General features: G+C 45.0%; 1 protein-coding gene across 1 annotated transcript in view; it reads left to right on the forward strand.

The window, feature by feature from the left end:
* Window positions 1-10,239, forward strand: part of rapgef6 (Rap guanine nucleotide exchange factor (GEF) 6) — a 136,965-nt gene extending 126,726 nt beyond the window's left edge. The window contains exons 25-32 of the mRNA XM_085364654.1: window positions 701-921; window positions 1,839-2,012; window positions 2,334-2,480; window positions 2,668-2,784; window positions 4,345-4,609; window positions 7,108-7,637; window positions 8,537-8,893; window positions 9,016-10,239. Of these exons, the coding sequence (XP_085220780.1) occupies window positions 701-921; window positions 1,839-2,012; window positions 2,334-2,480; window positions 2,668-2,784; window positions 4,345-4,609; window positions 7,108-7,637; window positions 8,537-8,893; window positions 9,016-9,038 (1,834 nt within the window). The 3' untranslated portion in view covers window positions 9,039-10,239. The remainder of the gene's footprint in view (window positions 1-700; window positions 922-1,838; window positions 2,013-2,333; window positions 2,481-2,667; window positions 2,785-4,344; window positions 4,610-7,107; window positions 7,638-8,536; window positions 8,894-9,015) is intronic.
* Window positions 10,240-10,656: the final 417 nt, after the last annotated feature.

The raw sequence follows: 10,656 nt of genomic DNA on the forward strand, positions 1-10,656 counted from the left end.
TACGCTTCCATAGCAACTACAAACTCCGTCTGCTGATGTTGCTCTTGTAGTACGATTGGAAACGCAACAAAATAGCACTTAAGGGTGGATCAGTTTATCACCTACCTCAGCTCACAATCCTGTAGAACGAACTCCACCTCGCTGCAAAAAAAAGGCAACGTTAAACGCACCAATGTGTATTTTAGTGATACTATTTGACTCAGGTTTGGCGTTTGTTCATATCTGCATCATGGCATAATATTCCCAGTATCGAATATTGTGCGTTGTTTGTTTCTTAACCCTTTTTGCCTCCATCTGACAAAATGTTCTGCTGTTCTGTACTGTGATAGCATGGCACACCAGGGAGTGCTGCCTCCCTCCCAGTTGCATGGTCCTTTTTTTAAAATGCTATGCTCCAAAACGGAGGCAGATGTACAGATTTTGTAGTAAAAGCTGTATTTGATAAGACGGAAGACCTTCGTGTTTTATTGGTGATTAAATTGACTGTGTTGCATTTTTTTCCTCCATGCCCTTTTTCTTCTCTTACACATTTATCTTCCTTTCCTTCTTTCTGTTCTTTGCGGCTCCGTCCTCCTCCACCTTTTCTGTTACTTCTGTTCAATTTAACACACTTCTTCCATCTCTTCTTCCTCTCACTGTCTTTATTATTACTCTACCTTTTCTTCCTTCCTCTTCCTGCCTCTCTGCTATCATCTTTTAGGTCTTTGAGTCAGGGCAGCACCAATTCCAATATGCTAGACGTGCAAGGCGGAGCGCACAAGAAGAGAGTACGCCGAAGCTCGCTCCTCAATGCTAAGAAGCTGTACGAAGACGCTCAGATGGCCAGAAAGGTGAAGCAGTACCTCTCTAACCTCACAGTGGAGACGGATGAGGAGAAACACCAGATCATGTCCCTGCAGTGCGAGCCGTCTTACAACACTTGTAAGTAAATCAGAAACTAAGAGGGATTCGCTATTTGGGTTTTTTGATTTAATTAGAAAAAGTATTTAGCGTGCTATTATCCCAGCAAGCATGCCCATGCAGATTCACAGGGGCTGCGTGGGCAGGGCAAACGTACACTTTTCCCATGGAGGCCCAAGTGAGTGTACCCACGCGGGGCCCACAGCAGTTTTGTGCTTTGGGGTCCCAAAAGGGAACTCTGTGGGCAACCAATAGCTCTTACCCACAGGAAACTCTCGCTGGCCCCGCCTGTGGGTCAACCTCGCATCCCTGCACTAGATAACTGTGGCTTTGCTCTGTACACACACCCCCACAGTTTACCCACAGCTATCCACTGTGGACCCACATAGCTGGCTCAACAAGGAAAAGCCATACAGGGAGATGTGACTAGTGTGGAGAAGATTAATACATGTTTTATGAGGCTCGGTGAAGTTTAAGACAGACTTGTTCGATGGGATTTGAGTTTATTCAAGCGAATGGCACTTTCAGCCTTTTATGGCCTTTTCAGCTCATTGGTCAAGCCGGCGACCTACACGCTGAAAGGCAGCAGGTTTCGCCCTGGACAGTTTCCTGTATCTCCCTGCCTCTCGCTTTCTCCCTACTTTACTGTTTACTCTCCACCACTGTCCTGTTCAATAATATAAAAAATAAATAAATAAAAATAGATGTCCTGCACTGCCATCTAGTGGATTTTGGTAATGTTGTCAAAAATAGCAGGATTATTGGTTAGTATCATCGATTTTGGTACTTTTCTTGGTATAGGTAACTAAAGGTTCAAATAAAAAGCCCACATCAGATGTCGATCTAAACATCATTATTGCTTTATTACACTGGCTTCATGTTGGATGCAGTTTTGCCTGTTTATGACATTATTTTTTGTCACTTTCTTGTGATTTTAGTGTCTAAGAATTTGAATGAGAGGCGATCCACTAAGTCAGATATGTCTCCAGTCTCGCTGCGGTCAACTCTGCCCTCCGGAAAAACACAAAACAGGGTGTCACAAGTCCTACAGGTCCAGGTCCCACTGAACCCTCTACGAAAGAAGAGCACTGCCAAGGACATAGCCTCGCTTAGTGAGTACATGCCTGTTTTATTTCTCATTAGGCCATGTAATGTAACTTTTTATCATCATGTAGGAACTTTACTTTTCAATAGACTTTTGTGTTTCAAAGATTAATAAGTGACTAGTTTTATGGTTATTGTAAAGTTGCAGTCGTGCACAAAATTCAAAATGATTTCAAACTTGTTTCTGAGAAAACAGTCGGGTTGTCGTCTTATTTATTTAAAGCAAAGACAGAAAGAAATGTCACATTTCTGTGTTCTGTATTATATGAAGTGTAACCAAATCCCTGGTTTGGCGACTTTCGTGACCTTTTATTTTCTCTCTTCTTCAGATTCCAACTCACCTCAGGTGGTTAAGAAACCACCAGTGAACTCGTCAGAGGAGTGGAGCACAAAGAGAACATGTGACGACACAGTTTCCACCATCTCCTCTCTTCACTCGAGCCCCACGGTGTCACCTCAGGGCTCCCCGCGCAAAGGTTTGCAACCAAAACCGTTTCTTGCTTCCTTTTTTTTTTTACCCTGTTTGCTTTTTATCCACTTCAGATAATCTTACTGATTTAAGATATTAGTGTGGTTTGATTAGACTTAACATGCATGAATAATAAATTTTTAATTTGTGTTTTCTGGGTTTCATCTCTTCTATCGTTGCCTTTTTTTAAATAGTGGGAGGTGTGGCAAAGTCCCAGAACTCCAGCCAGATGAACTTGTCGGGATCTTCATCGTCGCTGACCAGCGAAGCTAGCTCAAAGGCCACCGTCAGTCTGCGCAGCTACGGCATAGGTGGGACTCTCCTCCAAAAGAGGATCCTATTGATGACCAAGCAGAGTAGCCAAGAGAGTTGGAGGGAGAGAGAAAAAGAGGAGAAGATGCTGGAAGAGACAGAGGCAGTTCAGAGAGGCTTGTTCCACTCATCAGAGCAAAGGAAAGGGAGATCCAGGCAGCAGAGCAGCCAGGGTGCACAGGCAGATGCAGGGCTAACGTCACTGAGGGTAAGAGGAGGGAGTCCAGCCCCAAAAAGGAAAAGGATTGATGGAGATCATCCTGCGGTCCAAAGTGACTCTCCATACAGTTTTCCAACTCCATTTTCCCAGTCTCCTTTAATGAGACACACACCCCCAGAGTCCCCCATAAGGAGGAGGCTAATGTCACCATTCAGGATACTGAGGAAAAGGAGTCAGTCCAGGGAGAGGCCAGCAGCAGTCAGCCCACACCTGAACAGTAGGGAGGAAACAGCAGAGCGTATGTCCTCCTCACCTCAGGATGAGACACGAGGGCAGACAGAGCAGAGAGCCAGGAGATCAGTCAGCCCTAACCCCTTCCTCTGGCTGTGCAGGGACAGAGACTCCAGGAGAAAGACCCTCTAACAGACATCACGTTGAGACAGTTATAGCAAAAACAGTAAAGAGAAGGGACACAGTGGTATTTGAGAGAGACTTTTGTTGTTGTTGATGATTTGCATTTATTAAGAGTCCATCATATTAAAAAAAAGCATTTTCTTTTTAAAGTACAAGTGTTGCTTGAGAGCTTCAGATCCACCGTGAGTCACAGAGATGTGACGCCTGAGAGTTTTCGCTGTGAATACTTGAAGAAGACGATGCGACACAGATAGGAAAGAGTACATCTGAGGCTGTAACAGCAGATGGAAAAAGCATTTCAGTGTGTTCTCGCAACTCTCCCGACATTTTTTATTCATGGGTTAAAGCTATGAATTATTGTGTTAAAGCTGTTTGGATGTCACCGAGCAGCCGACAGTCATGTTTGTCGCTGTGAAACATTCTTCGTTCCCGAATTTGAATTTTAAAATGATTAAATTTATTCTTCGTTTTTGGTTGACAAGTTGTAGGCTCTGTTTTTGGTATATGGATTTCTTCTGTGGCGTGCAGCATTTTAATTGTAATGTTCATTTAGTTTCCCGACAGTCAGTTTATTTGTTTTTTGTGATATAAAGTTTAAACTATGAACCCACCCCCTCCCACAAGTGTGTGTTTCACAGTCATTTCTACACAATTCATAGTCTCAGTCTACAAATAACACAAACAACAGCCTCACGCTTTCTGATAGTGTTTGTGATTTCGGCGTCACCGAAATTTAAAGTCGTCTCTTCACAGTCGTCTCTTTGTCTTCCTCAGGATGCAGTCACTCACTAAAGAGAGCATCATTTGTGTACAGTGCACATTAACACTGCCGTACTTTGGCTGCAGTAATCGTCATTGCAACCCAGTAAAATGATCTGCATTTGTACCACTGCACTCAGCTTTTGTTTAAAAGTCTCTGTTCAGTTTTAATAAAAATTTAGCTTAACCTCCAAAATGTAAATATCTGAAACGCTCCTCTGTCCAGGTTATGCCCTCCTACCGCCCGGTAAAGCTGACAACCTGTCGGACTCGAGTCACAGCGAGATCTCCTCCCGCTCCAGTATCTGTTCGGTCGACTCTGTGCCTGCTCCTGGGCCTGATGACCGATGTAATAGCAGCAACAGGACCTGTATGACTACTACTGCCACTATTGCTACTACAACGTCTCCTGCAATAGCTACCGCGGTTCCTGAGAGCGCAGCAGGAATGCATTCCCACGTAAATGCTGATTACAGCCAGCCCAGCACAAGGTAATTTGGCTTCAGTTTAGTTTGTCTAATCTGTCTGATTAATTCTTTAGATTACATTTAAGAAGTGCTTTTATTTTGATAGGATAGACTGACAAGATAGTTTTGTTGTTTTGCACTTTGCATAATACAAGGACTGATTATGATTCCTATCGTATACTGACTGGATGTTTGATAAGGCCTAAGTAACACAGGCCTAGAGACCCGTGAGCAACCCCCCTGGCAATCTCTGGTTGCTAGGGAAACATGTATATTCTCCAAGTAGTTGCTGGAGGCTGCTGGTAATGGATAGGTCAAATTGGTTGCAAGGAGCTATACGGTGCACCAAAAAACTTCCTTGTCACTGCTTTGGTGGCTAGCAGGTTGCTAGACAAGATGGCAACTTGTCTGCAAACACCCGCCAACTACTTGCTGAGCAGTAGTGAAACTTGCGTGAGGTGATTCCCAAACCACAACTCAACGCAAGTAGTTTGCAGGTATTTATAACCACTCACCAAACAGTGTTGAAAACATATTTTTCCTATCAAACTGTGTGTTGCCTGGAATTACAGACGGGTCTCGACGCCTGTGTGACTTGCACGTTGTTCACATTTTGAAGCCTTGGAGTTAGCATTATGGCTATTGCTGTCTCGGTTGTAGTATCTGGGCACAAGACCTAATTCTGGCCAGCTTCATTAGCTGGATGCATCTGTAGATTGTTTGGGTGTTTTGCACAGACACAAAGTAACTCACCAAAGCTGTTAGTACAAATAACCACTCAGCACGCCATCTCATTTGCCAGATAATTACCTTAAAAAGCATCAACACTGCGAACATGGTTAAGAGGTCCAGTTCAGTGACTCCAATTAGCTGATGTGAAGCTGAGGAGTCTTGCACACACCACCTGGTACTCAAACAGCCAATGTGCAATAGATAAAACTTATGGCCTTAATAACATTTAAATGGGTTAAATATAATTTAAAAAGCATGCGCTCGACATTAGTGAGAACAGTAGCTATAGAGATGAGGCTGTGAGTATGTTTATTCCTGTTCAGTGCTGAGAACTTGTACTCTTTACCCCTTGAAAGCCTACGAGGAGCAACACCTGAAGCTCTTAAGTTCTGAACTGAGAGGTTTCTGTCACATTTCAGGACTTATTAAATGAACAAAATGACCGGGCTTGAATCAGACGTTAGTGAGAGTGGTCTCTGCCTCTTCAGCTACTCTTGGAAAACCCAGAAATGGTTGTCAAACCATATTGATTGAGCTATGCAGAGGCGTCAAAACTCACCATTGAAGGTACAGGGGCGGTCGCTAAATGTCATCTTTATGAGGAAAGAGTTAACATGGGAGTCTACGCCCAAGCTGACTCGCTTTTGGAGCCAGCTTTTTGAACAGGAACATTTTGCACCAGGCGACCAAAATGCAAGCAAATATTTTTATAAGGCACGTGTCAGAAACCTCGCCGTTCGACACACACGCACAGACACACGCTGTCTGCTGCCACCTTTTCAGCAAGCTGGATTCCAATAACGTCCTTCCCTCATTAAACAGGAAGCTCTAAAACACAGCGGGTTTTTATTAGCATCCCACATTTACTGACCTCCTCTCTCCTCCTCTTCTCTATTAACAGCGTATCGGTTTCTACGCGGGCGGCTTTTTAATCTGGCCGAGTTAACAACACGGCTTTTTTTTTATTGTCTGCTGTTTGTTTATTATTCCTCCATGATCGGGCCATTGTGTCTCATAAAGAGGAGACTCAATAACCCGTGTCCCCGCTCTGGTAATATATTACCTCGGCAGCCTCGTCGTATAACACGCACCTGTTTTATGAAATATGGCTCGGTTTCATTGAGTGGCTTGTTTTGTCCAGTAAAACAGTGTCAGTGAATGAAAACAAACAAAGTAGGTGAAGAGGAAAAGTTTATGTTTCGCTTTGAGCCAGGCTGCAGGGAAACGTTGTCATATTCTTTGTGATTTTTACGTGTGCAGAATCAAAGCTGATTTTACCGACATCATTATAAAAACAAAGAGTGCGGTTTGTGATCTGTGTAACCTTGAACTTCATCCTTTGTCCATTTGTCTTTCGTGCTGGTGATCTTCTGACCGAGGTGCCCTTCAGCGGTGTTTTATGGTTGATGAACCTCCTTTGTCCTCTCCTGTCGCCCCTCCCTTCTTCCCTCTCGCTTTCTTGTCGCTTCATTTCGGTATGACTTACCTCCACCTTTACCACCACTCAACAGTCCTGCGCAACAGACTATATTTTATTGACTATTTTTACACAGGCCGGTTTTTCTACACTGTAGTCGTGATTGCCACGCAGGCGTTCTGCAAATGCGGTTTGAAATGACAAGTATGCCAAGTTACACGTTTATATAAATGTATTTTATTATGTAAAATAAGAGTATTTGAACTGGTAATAGGAGGTGGATAGGTACTGTTATTCACAGGGGCACGAAACATCAATCAGAGCTGGTATTTGTGCTGATTTTCATCTGTGTATTACTCTCGTTCATCTACAGCGGTTCCTCGTCAGCTCGGGGATACCCGACGCGAGCCTCCACCTTCACTTCTTCCATCTCGACAGAGGAGCTGACCCACGACCACACCTCTCTGGACTCGGTGGCCGACAGCGGGCGCGGCAGCTGGACGTCCTGCTCCTCCAACTCCCACGACTCCTTCCAGAGCCTCCCCACCTCCTCCTGCCGGCCCTGGGACCACGGCATCCACGGCCACCCGCTTGCTCTGTCCCACTTCAAGCACACGCAGATGACCCGGCCGATAGCGGAGGCCGAGGCTGCCGGGCCCGTGTGGGCGAGCGACGGCGGTGCCAGGCAGCACTCCAGAGACTCGAGTTCAGACCTGTCCAATCAGTGCCGGCAGAGCTGGGCGTCGTCCGGCTCGCTCTCGGACACCTACGAGGGGAATTACGGGACGATAAAGCGGCGAAACACCTCGGAGCACCCCTCCTCACCAGCCAAAGAGGAAGGAGGGCAAAGCACAGACCCTGCCTACAAAACGGTGACATCAAGCACAGAGAAGGGCCTGATAGGTGAGGGAACAGCTTGCGAGTTTGATTCCCTGTAAACACAGCACAGAGTAGCAGTGGTCAGGAGAAAAAGTTGAGAAAAAGAAGAAAATACGCTCTGCCATCCTAGATTTGCTTGTGAGGTTATAGACTTTGATTTTTTTTCCCCCAAATCTGTCTTGGTGCCAAACCATATTTTGATTTAAGCTCCAGTAAACAGCTTGAATTTGCTGCACTTTGATAAGAATGAGTCCGAGCTCATTCTTATCACTGTTAGCTTTCTATCCTCTCCAGAGTCAATTCCTCTTTTTGGATCTCCTGCTGTGCTAACACGATAGCCATTTACTATCATAAGGATAGCAAAACGTCTTTTTTAAGCAATTTTTAGGACAGATTTTGAGTCGTTGGTGTGGATTTTAATTGACAGCAACTGTGACAATCGATTAATCGTTCTAGTCGGCCACTGTCGCCTGCATCACCTCAAATGTGAGAATTTGCTATTTCTTTTCTTGGCTCACAATAAATATCAGATCATCACGATGGGCATTTTCACTGTTATAAGAACCAAGCGATTAATCGATTGATCTGGGAATAACCGACAAACTAATCAGTGCTGAAGTCAGTTCTCAGTTGCAGTTCCAGTTCTGTCTGTATTCTGCAGCCATCCATCTCATCTGTTGTGTTTTCCTTTTCATTTTTGACACACTGTGGTGCATGTGTAGCTGCCTGTTGTGTTGGTGACATCGCATTGATTTAATTTTCCCATTATTTTTTTTTCTTTTGTTTTTACCCTCTGCACACCCTCCCCCCCTCTCCCCGGCGACCTTTTCGCCGCCTCCTCTCACTCCTCATCCCTCGTCCCCCCCCCTCTTTTCTTCGGTCCATCCCCACCCTTTTTCTTTTTGATCTCCACCTGCATCCAGTGTATTGTGTCACCTCCCCTGCCAAGGATGAGCGTTACCGAGCTCCCCCTCCCACCCCTCCAGGCTACCAGGGCCTGGCCCTGGGGGACCTCGGCCTCGCAGACGGAGTAATAGGTGGGCCAGGAGGGCACGTCCCCAGGCCTCCTCACCTCAAACCTCCGGACTACAGCGTGGCGTTGCAGAGGAGCAAACTCCTGCAGAGCCCCGGAGCTGCCGGCAGTCTGGCTGAGGCACGCAGGCTGGCGGGTAACCTTCACCTTCAACACCAAGACGCACGGACAGCCGGGTCCACGCCGGGCCACTCCAGACCGCCAAGCATCTGCCACCCGCCACAGGATCTGGCTGACAGTGAGGATGGTAGGAAACTAATCAGAATTGATTCTTTTCTGTAGAAAAGAATTGCAAAGACATCATGTGATAGAGAGATTTTAGGCTACAATGTGAACATGAGGTATATATATTTATCTTCTCTTTTCCAGATGAGCAAGTCTCAGCGGTGTAACGGCACAAACCGACGGACCAAGTCGTGTTGATCCGGCTTTGGACTAAGCCAGTCAGCTGGTTGCCGTCAACTGTCAGAGCACATCGTCCAAGCCCCTCCCAAGGCCCCTTGTGACGTCACCGCAGACCACTCGTGAACCTGGCCAGTCACTCGGGTGACCCCTGTCCAACTCCCGGGACTCACAAGCACCTCTTTTTAAACTCGTTTCAGAAATCAAAAGAAGAAAACAGAGACTTTGGATACTTTTTAAAAACTCTGTACAAAGCAGAAAGGCGCTGTGATGGGATCACGCCGCCATAGATGGACTTAAAAAAACCCAACAAAATAAAAGAAGGAAAGAGTGACAATAGAGACGTGTCGTGCGACGAAGTCAGCCTCCTCAGAGACGGACCGTGTACCTCCATTTTGCGCTTCAAGCTCACTTTTTGTGTTGTTGTTGATTTTTTTCTTTAAATTAAAATCTTGTACAGTGGTTTAGATTATTTTTTTTGTAAAAGTGTTCATTTTTCTTCTTTAAGTTGCATCTCTGAGCTTTTATGCGAGGATGGTGAGGACAAAAAGGGACGGAAAGTAGTCAGCAGCGTCGTGGACAAACATGAACTCACGGGGGTGTTTTCTCTTTTTTTGTGGCTCTGCTCATTTTATTTTGACGTTTGCAAGATTGTCGTCCGCTCCAATGGAGATGAATGTGAAACAAAGAGACAAGCTTTGGCACTGATGATATTAATTTACGCATGTGACACCAGATTCCACATGAACAAAGCAAATGCACAAAAAACCCCGAATAAAAATACACAGAACAGTTGCAGTACTTAAACTTCGACTGCATCAGAGGTCAGAAAAGCCCCTCAGGAGCCCGTTGCCTTTTTCTTTCCCACGCTCCCTCCTTAGGTGGTGACAAATGAGAAATCAAACCCGCGGAACAACGGAAGGCACGTCTGTTCATGTTTAGCGCTTATTGTAGTTTGCTGAGCTTTACAGGGGAAAAAAGACAAACTGCAGATCTCAGGCAGTTCCCCGTGGCTGCGTGTTGCACTCCCCACCGCCAGCCGCTTCTCTTACTGCTTGTTTAGTCTGTCGCGAGGTACTTTAGCGGCATGCTGCCTCCTGGATGTTCTATAAAAACTGTATCATAACTTGATTCTAATGAGCTGAAGAACAAATGACTTGCTGCTTACCGTAGAATAATAAAAATGTGTTGTTATTTAATTGCAGCAGCTATAATAAAATGATAAATTAGCACTGTGTGGCCACACGATTTGCATGCATATATATATATATATATATATATATATATATGCACACACACCAAAATCACGCTGGTGTGCATAAAGACAGTGTTTACACCAGTGCTTACACATTTTGTTTACAGTGTTTATTAGACTAGTTGTCTATTGAATTACAAGCTGAGTGTTAGTGCAAACACTCCAGGTTCGGCCGACCTTGTAAATGTGTTAATAATGCAGCAGGAATATGCAGATGCAGCATAAATTTGGATTATGTGCTCACAGTGTACCTCTTGTCTCTCATCTTTGTTTTTGTTTTTTTGTTCTTTTGTTTTCTTCCTATTTAAAAGCGCGAGTGTCGCAAACAAGTCGGCGAATATTTTAAGGCGTAG

The sequence above is a fragment of the Diplotaxodon limnothrissa genome, linkage group LG10 (assembly GCF_057381915.1).
Source record: "Diplotaxodon limnothrissa isolate DT_005_m linkage group LG10, D_limnothrissa_male_GT1.1, whole genome shotgun sequence".
Taxonomy (NCBI): domain Eukaryota; kingdom Metazoa; phylum Chordata; class Actinopteri; order Cichliformes; family Cichlidae; genus Diplotaxodon; species Diplotaxodon limnothrissa.